This window comes from Panthera pardus, unplaced genomic scaffold (genome assembly GCF_024362965.1).
Source record: "Panthera pardus isolate Hobbes unplaced genomic scaffold, ASM2436296v1 HiC_scaffold_20, whole genome shotgun sequence".
Taxonomy (NCBI): domain Eukaryota; kingdom Metazoa; phylum Chordata; class Mammalia; order Carnivora; family Felidae; genus Panthera; species Panthera pardus.
In genome coordinates this window covers 14234566-14253299 of record NW_026526766.1, presented here as the reverse complement: position 1 = coordinate 14253299, position 18734 = coordinate 14234566, and the positions used below count along the sequence as shown (strand labels likewise).

At 37.4% G+C, this 18734-nt stretch overlaps 1 protein-coding gene across 4 annotated transcripts in view; it reads right to left on the bottom strand.

Moving 5' to 3' along the window:
• The window catches only part of CUNH9orf85 (chromosome unknown C9orf85 homolog), a 125369-nt gene that overhangs the window by 85721 nt on the left and 20914 nt on the right, over nucleotides 1–18734 (bottom strand). For all 4 annotated transcript variants that reach the window (XR_008424147.1, XR_008424148.1, XM_053907810.1 and 1 more), the window contains exon 2: nucleotides 2032–2138. Coding sequence is in view for 2 of the 4 variants with exons in the window: in XM_053907810.1 (XP_053763785.1) it covers nucleotides 2032–2138 (107 nt within the window). In the remaining 2 variants the exon portion in view is untranslated. The remainder of the gene's footprint in view (nucleotides 1–2031; nucleotides 2139–18734) is intronic.

Genomic DNA, 18734 nt, shown 5'->3' with positions numbered 1-18734 from the left:
TACTACCTAGGTAATGACAACATTATCATGAGTTTCCTTCACCTCAATGACTCCAAGACAGGCCAGAATTGCTAACCTTTGGGTCTAGGTGTCCAAATCCAACCATTCTTTTTTTTTTCTTTTCCTTTTTTTTTTTTTAAGATTATTATTATTTTTTTTTAATTTAAATTTACTTAAGTAATTCCTATACCCAACTTGGGGCTCAAACTCATGACCCCAAGATCAAGAGTCACATGCTCTTCTGAATGAGCCAACCAGACGCTCAAAGTTACACCAACACTTAGAAATCACTTTTTTTTAAGATTTTTTTTTTTTTTTAAGTAATCTCTACAACCCAATGTGCGGCTCAAACTCACAAGCCTAAGATAGAGTTGCATGCTCCATCGACTGAGCCAGACAGGTGCTTCTAGAAAGCTACAAATCTTATAGTAAGCCTATAAACTAAAACTACATGGTTTATAGCACAACCAGCTATAGAGAACACAGTAGAAAACACAGCTAATTCATTCATGGAAATTTAGCATTGGATAGTACAAACAGTTGCCAAATTCTCTACTGCTAATTTGGGCCAGTTAGCATAAAACTCATCGGATTTGTTTAAAAGTATCTTCTTTTGGAAGGAAATGCTGAAGAACATGAGGAAAAGACTGAAGAAGAGGAGAGAGAAACTCATGTATCTGTTGAAAAGGGGGTCAGTTACACCCATGAACGACTTGGGTGTTCTGCTCTCAAAGAGTAAACAGGAAAAAAAATCTAAATAGCTGAAGTCAGACTATCCTACCTAAAGGCTTTTACCTCTCAGTATTAAAAGGAGTATTTTATGCAAAATAAATTGCCCAAACTAAAACATTCAAAAATGTTAAATATTCTCAAGAAAACAATAGCTTGAGCCCTCCATACTTCAGGTAACACTTCTTCCCATAAAGGAAAAATAAATGAATACATTGAAGGAACATACAACTACTGAATAGCTAAAAGAAAAATAAAGCAACAAGGAGCAAATGTGTTTCAAAGATCTACTATATAGACTACTAAATTAAAACTCATAGTATATGTGTAAAAAAACTACTGCACATATTAATGTTAATTTTTATATTTAAAATAATCACTTTTCTCTTTTAAGCAGCAATTATCCCCCAGTATGATTCTTACTCAGTTGAGCTAAAGGATATAAGGGAGCAGCACCAGGATGTACATAGGCTGATAAAAGAGAATCCCAGAATTATAGAAAAAGGGTAAGGTACTGAGGGATGAGAAACAAAGTCCAGTACCTTTTCATTTGCACCCAAATCTTCAAAGAAATGAAACCATAGGTTATCAGTCTAGCAATTTATTTGATACTCGATCTAAACCATTTCAGTAATCTTCATGGATAGAATTAAAAGGTCACACCCCTGGGGCGCCTGGATGGCTCAGTCAGTTAAGCATCTGACTTTGGCTCAGGTCATGATCTTGCGGTTTGTGAGTTTGAGCCCACGGTCAGGCTCTGTGCTTACAGCTGAGAGCCTGGAGCCTGCTTCTGATTCTGTGTATCCTTCTCTCTCCGCCCCTCCCCCACTTGTGCTCTGTCTATCTCTGTCTATCCAAAATAAATAAACATAAAAAAAATTTAAAGAAAAAAAGGACACCCCCCCCCCCAGGTGACAGATGGAAGCTACACTTGAGATCACAGCATAATGTATAAACTTGAGGAATCACTGCGTTGTACACCTGAAACTAATGTAACATTGTGAGTCAGCTATACTCAAAACGTAAAAATAAAAATAAAAACATCAGACTCCTTTCAAGACTTTGGTCAACTTTGGTAAAGATGATCCACAATAAATATTATTACCTGGTTAATGGGAGACAGAATTTTGCAAAACAAACTCTCTCCTCTCTTCCCTAACCCATCTTTTATGAATAAGAACCCATAAAAATGGTACATTATTTATAGGAGAATGGGGTGGACAAGGATGAATCCACTTTATAAAGCAGGAATAAACTATGATACATATATTATTGATAAAGTAATTAAGAAATATAACTCACCATTTTTTAGGCTTTGACAATGGTTTATATTTGCTGTATTTTACACGCCATTCAAGAACTTCTTTACAGCGCTGACAAACTCCATCATGAAGCTTTGCATTAATTTTCTTAAAAACAAACAGAAAAACAAATTAAAAATTTCACTTGTGAGCCAGCATTGCAAACCCATGAAAAAGGCACATAAGAAATTTAACTTTTTTTTAAAATAGTAACCTATGGAGCGCCTGGGTGGCTCAGTCAGGTAAGCCTCCAACTTCAGCTCAGGTCATGATCTCGCAGTCCATGAGTTCAAGCCCTAACTTGGGCTCTGTGTTGACAGCTCAGAGCCTGGAGCCTGCTTGGGATTCTGTGTCTCCCTCCCTCTGCGCCCCTCCCCTGCTCACTCTCTGCTTCTCTCTCAAAAATATACATTAATAAATGAATCAATTAATTAATAATAAAATAGTAACCTAAATTTAATTGGTGTAATATTTTAAGATACAATAGGTGTATGTTTTTTACACTATGTATTTTTACATGCATTACTCAAGTTGGTTCTTTTACAAAGGCAAAGATTCTTAATGAGGTGGAGCTCAGAATTAACCTTTTGGCAGGAGTATATGTTTTTAGATTTATTTATTTTGAGAGAGAGAGCGCAGGGGAGGGGCTGAGAGAGAAGGAGAGAGAGAGAGAATACCAAGCAGACTCCGCAATGTCAGGACAGAGTCTGATGCAGGGTTTGAACCCACGAACTGCGAGATCAATGACCTGAGCCAAAATCAAGACTTGGCAGCTTAACTGACTAAGCCACCCAGGCACCCCGGCAGGACTATTTTACAAAGTCCTCCCCATTGATTCTGATGTGCACAAGTGTGTGTGTGTGTGTGTGTGTGTGTGTGTGTGTGTGTGTGTGTGTGTGTGTTGAATGTTTATTTATTTACTTTTCAGAGAGAGACAGAAAGAATGCAAGCAAGGGGCAGAAAGAGAGGGAGACATAGAATCTGAAGCAGGTTCTGTGCTGATCGCGGGGCTCAAACTCACAAACCGTGAGACCATGACCTGAGCTGTAGCCAGATGCTGAACCAATGGAGCTACCCAGGCTCCCCCTGATGTGTACAAATGTTAAAACTCAAATTTGTACAGACAGGATATGTGCATTTTACTGCGTGTAGGTTACATTCAATGAAAATATAATAATAAAAACCTAATTCATATTTTAAGCCTACTGTTTCCAACAATTCGAACTTTACCACTGAGAAACAAGAAAATACGCCGAGAAATTATAGTCCCAAATTGTCAACCTGGAGGCGTGTGAGCAGAGACCAGGATACCTGAGAAAGGAGTGTCAGGGAGAAGCAGCTTGAAGCAAAAGGGTACTTAGTCTTCAGCTGTAATTCTGTATTCTCACAGAAAGAAAAAATGTTTTAGAAAACTGATTTCTAATCTGATTCCTTCAGAATAGAAAATAAATGTGTGCTGGGAATATCTGTGGTGGGAAAAGGGCTTTATGAGAGGGAAAAACCCCATTTTTATTAGGGTTTTCTTCTCAAAATGTGTTGGGAAATTAGGAGGATGAAAAAAATTTTAATGTGTCATGTGTTCTCCCCACCAGTTTTATATTTTATAATATATTCGTGTGATTCAGGACCTAGACTCTATATTCTCACTAAGTCCTCTGAGAATTCTCTATCTTACTTTGGCTCTGCAGGCCTGGTCTCTGCCTATTGTTGAAACAATGAGAAGAGGTCATTTTATGTTTTCTTTGCTTCCTTTGTTTCCTTTTTTAATTTCTCAAGAGGAGACAGAAAAGCATCACAAAAGATGCAGAGTCTTTGGGAGGTTATCTGATGCTGAGTCAAAAGCACAATGTTTAAAGATCATCTGAAAAAAAAAAACTGAACAGTGCTTGCTTGGTATTCTTTAAAGTTCTACATAAGAAGGTAAAATAATTTGACACAACATTTACTCAAAGAGAAAATATTTCAAGGGTATGTTCAAAAATCATAAATTAAGCTGTGAATACGTTTTGTTTGATTTTACTTCTGTGGTGAAAAACATATTCTGTTACTTATGAATTGTGTGTTGGGTATTCCTTTCTCCCAAACCTAGATGCAGAGTCCCTGGAAAAACAAATTCTGGGGGCACCTGGGTGGCTCAGTCAGTTGAGCGTCTCACTTCGGCTCAGGTCATGATCTCTCAGCTCGTGGGTTCGAGCCCTGCGTCGGGCTCTGTGCTGACAGCTCGGAGCCTGGAGCCTGATTCGGATTCTGTGTCTCCCTCTCTCTCTGCCTCTAACACACTCGCATTCTGTCTCTCTCAAAAATAAATAAACATTAAAAAAAATTTTAAAAAGAAAAAGAAAAACAAATTCTACATGAGGCTGTATTCTTCGCTTATTGTGGTCTGTTACCTGTTGCCAAAAAGAAGAAAATCTGTGTCCAATACTAAACTCTTATCAAACTCGATACTTAGCAGTCCCACATAAGGCTTGCTAAGGAATACCCAGAACTAAAGTTTACATCTCATCATTTGCTCTCACTGCCCTCTGGTGCCTGGAATTTCTTACTAAAAGCATTACTTATGGCGGGGGGGGGGGGGGGGGGGGGGGGACGCCTGGGTGGCTCAGTTGGTAAGCAACCAACTTTGGCTCAGGTCATGATCTCATGGTTTGTGAGTTCAAGCCCCGCATCAGGCTCTGTGCTGACAGCTTGGAGCCTGGAGCCTGCTTCTGATTCTTGTGTCTCCCTCTCTGACCATCCCCTGCTCTCTCTCTCTCTTTCTCGTTCTCTCTCTCTCTCAAAAATAAACACTAAAAAAATTTTTTTAAAGCATTACTTGTATTTGCCCAACTCTAAGAGTCATGGGAACAAGCTAATGACTTGAATTATGACTACAATATGAATGTGATAGGAGCTTTCTAACTAGAATATTCTTAGAATGCAAAACATTTTGTTATTGCAATTTTATTGTATGTAACACACTCTGCTTGTTAATCAGGGAGCATTATTTAGTTTCTTGTTTGTTTCTGTATCCAATTTCTGACCAGTTCATCTTGATTTACAAAGCTGCACATAGCTGGGCAACTGGTTTCTTCAGGGTGGATCGGACAGTAGAACAAAACAGGTCTTTGTGGAAACTTGTCCTGTGAGGGATGTGTGAAGCAGTGTAAATGGAGACGTGGTAGAGAGTTCACATGACTAACAGGCACTACTACAAAATTAAACTTGATTTTCACGTGTTAAGAAATGAATGAGAGTAAGAATACAAATGCATGGTACTTTCACTTAAAAATAGTTGCAAAAAGAGAGAAAATTACGTACTTCTGTTTTACCATATTTTGGCAAACCAGAAAAAGTAAAATCCAGAGATTTGAACGATGAAAGCTAATCCTAGTTCTAGGAACCATTCTGCCTGGAGCAAAGATGACGATCTTACCTTACTCACACCTATGTTTACAACTAACCCTGTTTTGGCAATTAATTTTAGCATATCCCTCCTGGTAGAAATCATAGGTTATTAAGGTTCAGATTTATGCATGCCCAAATATAAAATCAAAACTTAGTTTTGTAAGTATAAAATCCTTTAAAGATCATTTTGTTTAACAAGCTACTTTCCAGATCTTTGAAGGAAGAAAACTTCATGAGATTCCACTGAACTTAGGTGGAACTTAGCTAAAGAAGAAAACCTTGTTTATCAACCTTTTTTTTTTTTTTAGTCAGAATAAATTTAAGGTGTATCAAAAGACACTAGTAAATGTTATTCCTGCAGTAAACATTCTATTGTCAGACAATGCGTCTTTTGTAATATAATACAGCAATCTCAAGAAGAAATTAGATGAGGACATTACCACCCAAGAGGCAAACTGCAAATATAATATCTGTATCAACATAGTAATACTGAAAAATATTGTATAAAATATAAAGTGCCATTTAATAGAAGGAAGATACTATTATGGGAGAAAGGAATTTGAATACCACTCAAGAATAAATAACTAATAACTTTCATTAGGATTTTTTTGTACATCATATTTCTTTAAGAAATGCTAAAGGTAGGGGCGCCTGGGTGACTCAGTCCATTAAGGGTCCAGCTTTGGCTCAGGTCATGATGTTATGGCTCATGGGTTTGGGCCCTGCGTCGGGCTCTGTACTGACAGCTCAGAGCCTGGAGCCTGCTTCAGATTCTGTCTCCTTCTCTCTGCCCCTCCCTTGCTCACATGCTCTGTCTCTCTCCCTCATAAATAAATAAACATCAAAAAAATGTTTTTTTAGTGTTAAAAAAAAGAAATGCTAAAGGTAAACAATGGTATATTTTTCTTCCCTTCATTAATTAAAAAAAAAGAATTAAAAAACTAAAAAAATTTTGTTTTTGTTTTTGTTTTTGTTTATTTATTTTTGAGACAGAGAGAGACAGAGCATGAGCAGGGGAGGGGCAGAGAGAGGGAGACACAGAATCTGAAGCGGGCTCCAGGCTCTGAGCTGTCAGCACAGAGCCCGACGCGGGGCTCGAACTCACGAACAGGAGAGATCATGACCTGAGCTGAAGTCAGATGCTCAACCGACTGAGCCACCCAGACACCCCAAAATCTAAATTATTAAAAAGAATAACAATTCTAACTGCTGCTGAAAATCCATTTCCATGAAATGGCCTTGTTCTTCCCCGGCATTACCCCGTCCTCCAAAATAAGGTTGTGGTGCTAATATAGTTACAACAGTATTACTCCAGAAAACAGGATTTTTATATCCTATTTATATTTAAAAGTATATATTTTTAAAATTTTCTATTAATACCCCTTAGACAGGATTAATAATCTCTAGATTTGGGAGCAAGAACTTATATGACTAATAATACTAACATAAAAATGTGTCTTTTAGGTTGTGACTTTCAAATCAAAAACTGTTTTAAACCCTTTTAATAAATACGGCCAGAACATTGTTGGGCATACAGTATCTTCAAAATAAACACAACCAAAAGTAGGTGAGGGAATCAAATTACAGGGAAAGTGAGGGTAGACAGGGAAGATGATGAAGCCGGTCAAGAGCACAGCTAGGAAACACACCATGAGTGATGGACCACAAGTGAGATCCAAGGTTTCTTAGCCAGAGCTTTCTAGCAGCCAGTAAAACATGATCTCCACTCCCCTATCTGCTTCAATGTCTGTAACATGCCCAAAATCCAATTTCTCGGAGGTAGCACAACTATTCTTGCTACTGAAACCTAAAGTCTGATCTTTCCCAAAAAGGAACTCATAGGAATAAGCCACGGTCTCAAAAACACCCTTACAAGATAAAGCGGTTCACAGAGCTGTTTTCTACCAGGGTTCTCAAAGTAGTCTGGTGTTACGTAACGTCAAACACAGTGAGGTAAAAGTTATTCTCAGGAGTACAGACGCCTGATATCAATAGGATCTATAGGAATGCACTGCATATAATAAGGCCATCATAAATAGTATTTCTCTTAAATGAGTTCTAAAAACATTCACCTTTATTATGAAAAATTTCAAACATGCAGAAAATTTAAAGCAATAGTAATGCACAGCCACATACACATTATCTAGAGACAATTATTAACGTTTTTAACCTGTTTTTGTGTGTATACTCTTAAACTAAGTTGCAGACATCATGACCCTTTACCTCTTGACCATAATATACCCTAGAATACTTTCTCCTAATTAACCACACTGCTGTTACACTTCAGAAAAAATGAAAAAAAAACTCTCCAATGTCATTGAGTATAGCCAGTCTACCTTGAAATTTCCTCACCTGCCCCCTGCTACCTAAATCAGTATTCAAGTACTGTTTGGCTGTTATCTCTCTTTTGTTCTAGAAGGATGTCCGTCTTTTATCCTCTTTTGCACTGATGTTTTTCAAAATTCCAGGCAAGCAAATTTGTCTGATTCTGGATTTATCTGATGCTTTATTCCTGACGTAATTTAACTCATTGTTCTTTCTACCATATTTCCATAAAATGTAAGTTAGGTTTAAAGGCCTGGTTAGATCCAGGTTTAACAATTTTTTGATAACGCTGCTTCTGCACAATTCATATTACTCCCACCAGGAGACACAAAATATCCAGTTCTCATGGAGTCAGGGATATGAAATTGGACTTGGATAAGATGGTGACTGTCCTGAGCACTTCAAATGATAAAGATTAGTAACAATCTACGTGGTCATATCAATATACTGTTCCACAATAACATTTCATTTCATGGTTTTAGCACCCACTCAAGACCCTTTGCCTTGGGACACCTGGATGACTCAGTCCACATTGCCAGCATGGAGCCTGCTTTGAGTTCTTCTTCTTCCCCTTTCTCTACCCTTCACTGCTAAAGCTCACGTTCTCTCTCTCTCAAAATAAATAAACTTTAAAAAAAATTTAAAAAGACCTTTTGCCCGAATCAATAATTTTGTTTATTTAGTAACCTCTATACTTACTTATTAAGTTATTTAATCAATCAATTAATTAATTAATTTACTTATTGAGAAAGTAAGCAAACAAGTAAGCTCTATGCCTAATGTGGGGCTTGAACTCACAACCCTAAGATCAGGGGTCACATGCTCTGCTGACTGAGCCAGACAGGTGCCACTGAATCAGTCACTGTAAATGCTAATTCTATCATTCTTTGTATACTCATTAAAATTTTTTTTTTAATTTTTTATTTTTAAAAGTTTTTTTTTTAAGTTTATTTATTTTTTAGAGCGAGAAAGCACAAATCGAGGAGGGGCAGAGAGAGAGGAGATAGAGAATCCCAAGCAGGCTCTGTGTCATCAATGTAGAGCCCAACGTGGGGCTCAAACCCATAAACCATGAAATCATGACCTGAGCTGAAGTCAGAGGCTTAGCCAGAGTGCCCCTTCATTAAGTTTGTTAAAAAAGGTTGCCAGCTGGGCACCTGGCTGGCTCAGTTGGAAGAAAATGTGACTCTAGATTTCAGGGTCATGAATTTGAGCTCCACTTTGGGTGTAGGGAATACAAACATAAATAAACTTTAAAAAATAATTTAAAAAATAAAAATAAAAAGGTTAGCAGCAGAAGTCAGCTAACCTAACTCACCTAACCTAGGTCAATTCTTCATTTTTTTCTTTTACATATCTTACTTTTTGTGTCAAATCTAAGAAGTCATTGAAGAATCATGAAGTTTTTCACCTGTATTTTCTACCAGAAGTTCAATAATTTTAGCTTTTAAATTAAGTCTATGATCCATTTTGAATTAATTTTTGTATGTGATGCAAAGCATTGGTAGAGTTTCATTTTAAATTAAACATGTATGTCCAAGTTCCAGCACCACTGATTTGCATTTGTACCTTTGTCAAAAATTAAGTATGTGTGTATCCATTTCTGGACTCAATATTCTATCACAGTAATCTATGTTTCTCCTCTTTCCCCAGTACCACCATGTCTTAATTGCTTTAGGGTCTTGAAATCAATACTGTGCATCCTCCAACTTTGTTCTTTTTCAAAATTGTTTTGGCTATTCTAGTCCATTTGCTTTTCCATATACATTTTGGAATCAGTTTGTTGATTTAAACAAAAAAGCTTGCTATGACTGTGATTAGGATTACACTGAAACTATGAATACATTGGGGGAGGACTGACATTTTTACAACATTGAATCTTCCAATCCATGAATACTGTATTCCTGAGATAAACCCCACTTATCTGTGACATGTTGTATTTTTATTTATTGGTGAATACAATATGCTAATATTTTGTTGAAAACTTAAAAATTGTCTAAGTTCAGTGAGAGATTCTGGTCCATAGTTGTTTCAGGTTTTTTCTTGGTGTCTAACTCAGTTTCTAGAGAATTCATATGCAGAGTATAAAAAGTTAAAATGGTAGTAAAAATTTTATATCTTGGAAGAATACTAGAATATTAAAAATCTTGTGGAGTCAGTGCAAAGCCATATTTTTAAATGTTTAAAAGCACACTTACATATTTAAAAGTGTTTTTGTCACAAACCTAGGAAAGAGAATTATCCTAACTATAATGGAACTCAAATTTCTTACAGTTATAACTAGCCATTGGTTTGATCATATTTACCAGAACACTTTTAGGAATAAATTTTTTAAGTGGATAAATATGAAATGGGGCAGGGAGGGAAGAGGACAGAGCTCAAACTTTATTTTTTTTAATTGGTTTTTAATGTTTTATTTATATTTGAGAGAGAGACAGAGCATGAGTGGGGAAGGGGCAGAGAGAGGGAGACACAGAATCCAAAGCAGGCTCCAGGCTGTAGCTGTGTCAGCACAGAGCCCGACACGGGGCTCAAACCCACGAACCATGAGATCATGACCTGAGCCAAGGTCGTATGCCCAACCGACTGAGCCACCCAGGAGCCCCAAGAGCTCAAACTTTAGATAGAAATCCCTTTTGTATTCTGTCCAGTAGTCTGTAAACTTTGTTCATCTCCTTACTGCTTAGTTTTGCAACTACAGTGATTATTTCCCCTCAATACTTTTCCACACTATGTATTAACAATGGTACACTATACTATACCATTTTCTTATGATAAGAATTACTTTTGTAGATGAAAAATAACTTTACTGATCAAGTCCCAAGACAATGTGCATTTACATCTAAATATTAATATTAGAAAACATTATAATACAGATAAAGAGAAAAAGACAAGTCTCAACATTCAGAGATTCTATACTTTCCAGCATTTCAAGTATATTTACAAAAATTTGTGTTTTTTTCTGTCCATGTTGTTTTATAACTTGTCATTATTTTTTTTCATATTAATATAGACTTTGGAAGCTTGTTTTTATTGGCTGCATCACATTTTCTTGGAGTTAAGTATCACTTAACTTACCCTATTTCCTATTATTTGACAATTTGGTTGTTTCCAATTCCTGGCTGAATATATATTTAATGTTTATTTTTATTTATTTGTTTTGAGAGAGAGAGAAAGCGAGAGAGAGGCCGTGCGCACACTCGCATGAACAGGGCAGTCACAGAGAATAAGGCAGAGAAGGAATCCCAAGCAGGCTCTACACTGTCAGCATATAGCCCAATGTGCTATGATAACTGCCTCAGATGCTTAACCGACTGAGCCACCAGGTGCCCTTATATATATTTTCTTAAGTAAGCTCTAAGCCCAACTTGGGGCTCAAACTCATGACCCCAAGTTCAAAAGTCGCATGTTCTACTGACTGAGCCAACCAGGTACCCCTGAATGAATGAATATACACACACACACACACACGTGTGTGTGTGTGTGTGTGTGTGTGTGTGTGTATGTATATATGTATATATATTCGTATATATATTAATGTATTACATTATAAATGTCAGGAAACTTCTAATGAACTTGCAAATTCTCATCACATTATATTTACACATAACAAGTTCTAGTCCCATTTTAATAAGAGGGTAAAACTAACAGGAATTTTCTCAGAGGTAAACACCTGCAGTAAAGAAGAATTATCCCTTTTTTTCTTTATATATTTTTTATCTTTTATTTAACTGTTTAAGAGAGGGAATACAAGCAGGTAGGGGCAGAGAGAGAGAGAGAGAGAGAGAGAGTGAGAATCTTAAGCAGGCTCCACCCCCAGTGTAGAGCCCAACGTGGTGCTCAATCTCATGACTGTGAGATCATGACCTGAGCCGAAATAAGAGTCGGCTTATTACATTAATATAATAATATATTAAAGTATATTTTTAAATTTTTATTTTAGGTAGTCTCCACACCCAAGTGGGGCTTGAACTCACAACTGCGAGATCAAGAGTCACATGATCCACTGACTGAGCCAGAGAAGTGCCCCTAATTATCCCTTTCTTGAATCAAGTATATAATTACATGGATATTATTAGGAAGCAAATGTCTGTAAAATTGTCTACAAAAATTTGCTTTTTTTAAAATCCAGGTAAAGATTTTTAAAAGCAAACATTGCCATTTTCCTTTTTCAAAAGGTAATTAAAAAACACTCTTGCTATAATCAACTTAATATCACATTGAGACCATCACTACTATATCATCCAGGATATCAATACTGAGTTCTACTCACTTCACACTTTCAAACCTACAAAATCTCTTTTTAACGTGATAAAGAACAGTCTGAATGTCCATTAGTCTCAGAAATACCTTATTTGGATTAAGTTACTGAGTCTTACTATTTTTATGTGTTATTTCACAAAATGAGCTGGTCATGTAAATAGCCTAGAAATACTTTTGAAGTGAGTTCTGATGGTGAAATTGGTTTTATTGTCATTTAAGGAAAACTGTAAAACCAAAGTTACTATAGGCTTACTTCTTTTTAGAAAATCATTGGCTCAATATAGCTCATTACAGATTAGCTGCCAACATTTACAACGATCTGTCACAAAAAAATCAGGCCACGTCTCCTTTAAGCAAAATAGTACCCTAGAGTTCTAAAATACTTAGGCGGGTGCCTGCGTGGCTCAGTCAGTTGACCGTCTGAATCTTGATTTTGGCTCAGGTTGTAATCCCAGTATCATGGGATCAGGCCTGGTGGCAGGCTCCACGCTGAGTGTGGAGACCACTTGGGATTCCCTCTCCCTCTGCCCCTCTTCCCCGCTCGTGCTCTCTCTCTTCCTCTCTCTCTCTCTCTCTCTCTCAAATATAAATAAATAAATAAATAAATAAATAAATAAATAAATAAATACTTGGTATACACACATATATCAAACACATGAATATTTGAGCTACCAATGGTTAATTTTTTACCATATAAAACTCTAATTAAAAGATACCAAAAGCATAGGGGTGCCTAAAGCATAGACTTCTGGCTCAGCCAGAAGAGTGTCTGGCTCTTGATCTTGGGGTCATAAGTTCGAGCCTTATGCTGGGTGTAGAGATTACTAAAAAAAAGGAAACCAAAACAAAACAAAACAAAAAATACCTAAAGCATAAAATGAGGTCTATTTCTACTACAAGCTAAAATAATTTTCTTCCCCAAAGTCTACTCCATCTTCCATTCACTCTGTGTTAATCCTAAATCCTTAAAGCACCAATACCAAACTGAAAGAAGTGAAAATATACACAAGAAATAGTCAAACTGTTCCTCTTACTCAATATACTTACAACATAAGTTTTTATAGTGAAGAAATAATATCTGATTCCCTCTCCCACTTTTTTTGTTACTGCTGGAATCTTTAACAAATGACATCTGTGAAAATAAACAATTGCATTTTCATCCAAAGACTGAATATAAAATGAGTCCTGATCATCCCAAACAGAGGACTATTATCTCAGTAAGTGGGTAGAGCTATTGTAGGTTACAACTATACAGAGAGGGCCTATGTACAAACTACCTACTGATTTCTTTCAGCAGCCAAGCAAACTACCCAGATTTTCACTGACAAACTTAATCCTAACACTTAAGTGGAATCACACCTGCCTACATGCAGAAACGTGCTGGTGCAATATCTTCTGGCAACAGAGAAACCTATTAAAAAACACATTTCTTCCCAAAGTATATTTATTCATTTACTCTAAGAAAAAATTAAAATAAGGTAGTGCTATGCATTTTTACAAGCAAATATTTCTAAAAGATACTAACAACCAAAACAATGCATTGATAAACTGATCACATCTTTAAAAAAATTTTTTTAACGTTTATTTATTTTTGAGAGAGAGAGACAGAGAGACAGAGCGTGAGCAGGGGAGGGGCAGAGAGAGAGGGAGATACAGAATCCGAAGCAGGCTCCAGGTTCTGAGCTGTCAGCACAGAGCCTGACACGGCTCGAACTCAAGAGCTGTGAGATCATGACCTGAGCCAAAAGTCGGACGCTTAACTGACTGAGACACCCAGGTGCCCCTAAACTGACCACACCTTTAAAAGGTGTGGTCAGTTGGATCAAAGAGCACTCTGGTATGAAGATTTTTAACTCTCTCCATTTTGTTCTAAATGGCACAATTTAGGAGGATATGTTATAAATGTTAAAAAAAAAAGATTTTTATGGAAGGACCCACAATGCAATGCTAAAAACAAACGATAAGCAGAACATTAGAAGGAATAAACTCCCGACAAGAGAAATTTTGCCTTACAATTAAAACATGGGCACTTAGTATTTTAAGATAATGGGCCGCCAATTATCTTTGAGCCATTTTCATTATTAAGTATGGGGCATTTTTAGTAAATAAATAACCCAAGAACACCTTCTCTAAATAGAAAATAAATAGCTTTACTATTGGAGCAGTTCTGTGGGAAGTAAGCCTTTTCTTCCTCAAACTTTTGCCGTAAATGATCAAAATGTCAATGGTTTTATCTAAGAATAATTTTTGTATTTCCTGAAAAAAGACCTCACAAAGTAGAATTGAAGCCCCAACTCCATTTGCTCCTTCTCAAGATCCTTTGCTCAAGCTTCTTCCTCTGCTTACCCCTTAAAAGTATCCATTCCCTAATATTTATTTAGTATTCCATTCACTCACTCACTTACTCATTCTCTGTCTCTGTCTCTTGAACCTAAGTGCCTGTTCAGCATTCCTTTCTTTTCACATTATGTATTTACTCTTGGTCAACAGAACCTGTAACCCCAGCCTCAACCATGAACTCAATGAAGATTATATGCAAAACCAATACCCAGTCCTACTGTCTCTCCGGAGGTCCCGCTCTCTCTGACTGCACGCACAATATTCACTTTCCTCCTCGTGGAAATCCTTGAAATATCTCAAATTCATGGAATAAATAGCAATCCCTATCTTAGCAATAAAATCTGTTTCTCCTTTGTCCCAAACATTATTGTTAGAAAGTCTTCTTGTAGGCTCAGATTAAAAAAAAATCTCAGGTCAGCTTTGACCTTTGACTTCTCCCTCTCCTTTTACCAAAATGCCAATACTGACAAAATCAGTTTTCCCACCATGTCCCCAACTGTGTCTTCTACTCTACATCCCCCTACTTCCTCATATTAGGTCCTCATTTCCGATCTGAAGTAGCATCCCAAATGGAAGATGGATTAGGGAGAAGATAGAGAATGGGAGACCAAGCCACCAACAGTTACATTTTAATGGACATCCCTCCATAACTCTCCGCTAGTCAGAAACCTACACTCTGTAACGGCATTCTAAGGCTGATATTCGGAACTCTCCACAATTTGATCCCTACTTTCCTTTCTGGTCCTACCTCCTCATTTTCCTCCCTGTCTACCTAAGCGCTCCCCAGTAAACAAATCTGGCAGGACAGAAACTGCACTGGGCCTCCTCCTGTCTTTGCTCTGCCTGCACTCTACCTCCTTTTCCTCAGTACTGGTGGACTGAAGTTTCATTCTTCATTCAAATTCCCGTTCTGCTTTCCAAGCAGTCATCCGAGATCCACTGTAGTATCTCCCACCTCATTCAATTCTGAAGATGTACACAACACCTACAATGGCCAGGCAATATTAGATACTAGATGGTATCTAATGTGATACAGGTTTAAAAAAGAGCCAGGTAAGGACCTTGCCCTGGAGCAAGTAAGCAGGCAAATGGAAAGACAGCTTTAGCACTGTGAATATTATGACAACAGATAGACAGATAGACCAAAAATGTTCTGGGATCATACTATGCCTAACAACGTCCAGTATACGAGGAAGACCTCGTGAAAGCATGAGAAAGCTTATGGCCCTTCTGGAAAATGGCAAGCAGTCAGAACAGCTGAACAGGAAGGTGTGAAGAGAATGAGAGGAATGAGCTAAACTATCAGAGAAATTATTTACCAAGCTAAAGAATTTTGATTCTTATGCAGGGAAGGGACCTGGTTGGATAAGATCCTAACGTATGACTTAAAGACAAGACTAGAGGGAAATAGGGAGATTAGTATGGAAGTTGCTACAGTCATCCAGAATTATATAATAAAACACTAAATTTGGTTGTGGTAGTGGGGATGAGAGAGATGGGCACAGGCATGGGAGGTAATAAAGACATAGAAATGATCTGGATTCAGCGCAGAGAACAAATGACTACAACAGAGTTAGAGCAAAGGCAAGACTCCAGGGAAGAGGGACTTTTAAATCAGTTCTCAAACTCTTGGGTACATAAGACTCAACTAGAAAGCATATTAAAAATCAGACTTCTAGGGACGCCTGGCTGGCTCAGCCGGAAGAGTATTTGTCTCTGGATCTCAAGGTTGTGAGTCTGAGTCCCATGTTGGGTGTAGAGATTACAAAAATAAATAGACATAAACAAACATATAAATAAAATAAAAATCAGATCTCCAGGCCCCACTCTCTGAGACTGTGATTTTTTTAACTTGGGAGCTTCTGTGGCACAGATCATGCTTTGAGAACCCATGATGGAAGGATGGGTGAATGCTCTGGTACAAGAAAGAGCCCAGACAGAGCTTCTGAAATAAAACCCCTCCCACATTCCCAGTGTAGACTTAAATGTATAAACAGAGAGAGTCTGATCCTTGGAAAGCTAGTCACACGGACTAAAGTATGGGGGAAGGTAATTAGCAGAATAGTCTCAGGTGTGGTTTGAGGCCTAAAGAATGATGACTCGTGGGGGTGCCTGGGTGGCTCAGTCAGTTAAGCATACGACTCTTGAACTCAGTTCAGATCATGATCCCACGGTTCATGAGTTCAAGGCCCACGCTGACAGAATGGAGCCTGCTTGGAATTCTCTCTCCTTCCCCTTCCCCCGCTCATGCTCACTCTTGCTCACTCTCTCTCTCAAAAGAAATAAACTTAAAAAAAAATAAGAATGAACCTGGACTCAACCCAAGAACTACTGATTGAGAATTTCTGGCAAATGGGATTCTGCATTTTACATAAGCTTTCCAGATGATCCTTAAGCATGCCAAAGTTTAAGAAGCATTGCCGGAGGTAGCTGAAGCAAGTAGACATTTCTAGGGAAAAAAAGTATATTCCCTACCTCACCTCTGCTACTGAAAGTGCTACTCCAAGGGAGGTGATATACTTTTCCTTAGAAAGTTGTAATTGTTATGGTTGAGACATGATGATGATCATGAGAAATGACACTTATGTAGTGTCTACAGCTTAAAACTCAGTATTTACAGCTAAGTACATCATTTCCTCACAACTATGTTGGGGGATAAATAGTATTATTCCTACTTTACAGACGAAGAAACAAGTCCAGGCAGGTTTAATCATCTACCTACAATTGCACATCTACAAAATAATACCATGGGGGCTCAAGACCAAGTCCTCTGACTCCAAATACCATGTTCTGCCCTATTATTCCATATTGCCTCTCTTTTAGAAACTAAATCTTAGTTTGACTCCTAGTTTCACTGTTGAGAGCATCACTTCTTTGAGAATTTACACTTTGATTTCCAGCCAAGTGAATGAAAGAAATATTTGAAACATACAGTGTTACAACTAGACTACTTGTATTACAGAATAATGCAGCAAATATCTGAAAGAGGCTCCAGAATGACCTCAAAACTGACAGTAAAAGCTATGTTGGAGACATAAATCAGGAATCCAGAAAAGCTCCAGGATACTTTGGTGGCTCAGTCAGTTGACTGTCCCACTCTTCATTTCGGCTCAGGTCGTGATCTCATGGTTCGTGAGATCAAGCCCTGCTTTGGGCTCTGTGCTAACAGCGTGGAGCCTGCTTTGGGTTTCTCTCTCTCTGTCCCTCTCTCGCTCTGTCTCCTTGCTCTCTCTGAAAAAAATTAACATTTTTTTAAAAAAAGGAATCCAGAAAAGCTATTATTTAAGAAGCACTTCCAAAATTTTATATCAAAAGACATCACCTCAAAATATGTTTTATCCTCAATTCTCACTCATCTGTGTAAAGTTCCTTAATTCAGACATGGTCACACTGATACAGCACTATGCAGAAACCATCTGTTTTCCACCCTGATTTCCTCATGGTCTATACAAATAAAGAGAATTTATATCAGTAGTTTCTGACCTTTATTCCTATTCCAGGAATTTAAGCTAAATCTAAACATAATGAAAACTGGGAAATTATTTCTTTATCCTTCCCTATTTTTTTCCAGTTTTATTGCGAAATAATTGACATACACCAGTGTGTGAGTGTAAGGCATAGGGCATGGTGGTTTTACATATATACATACATATACATATGTATATGTATGTATATATATATATACTGAAATAATTACAATAGGGTCTGTTACCATCCATCTTCTCACTTAGATACAATAAACAGAAGAAAGAGGGGGGAAATCACCCCTGTTTTAACCCTGTCTTAGTCATAGAATCAAATGGCAGAACAAATCTCAATTAACGAGGGAATCTAGAATTAGAGACATCTAGGAAATCGTGTAATTTGTGGATCAGTGATTCTCAACCTTCCTTTCTGCCTCTACTGTTCACATCCCCCGGTTACCTGCATCATCAAATACAGGAAAAATCTTAATTAACAAGAGTTAAGAGTATTGGGGGGGAAGGACAGGGAAGAAAGATCCCGATACATTCCCTCCCAACACAAGATGTCTCTATCAGAATTAAAGGAGGTAAAGTGTGTTTCTATCTTCTCAGGAGATCTTCTTCTACACTTCTCACTTAACTCTATGCTTAGCTGTTTACAGTTCCTAGTCACTATTCTTTCACTTACTCAAGTCTTTGAATGATTTCACATGCAAGGGACATGTCTGTACTTTGTTCAGGTGTCTGGACAAAAGCATACTTAGGGAAGAGTTATTTGTTTATGTGGTTTATTATAAAACAAGTATTTTTGGTGTTCACTATAAAAATAAGGCCAAACTAAGTTTTACACAGAAGACTGCTATCATAAATCTATAAATCGCATGTCTAATCCTTTATAAAGATTCTCTCTGCTGCTATTCTTAGA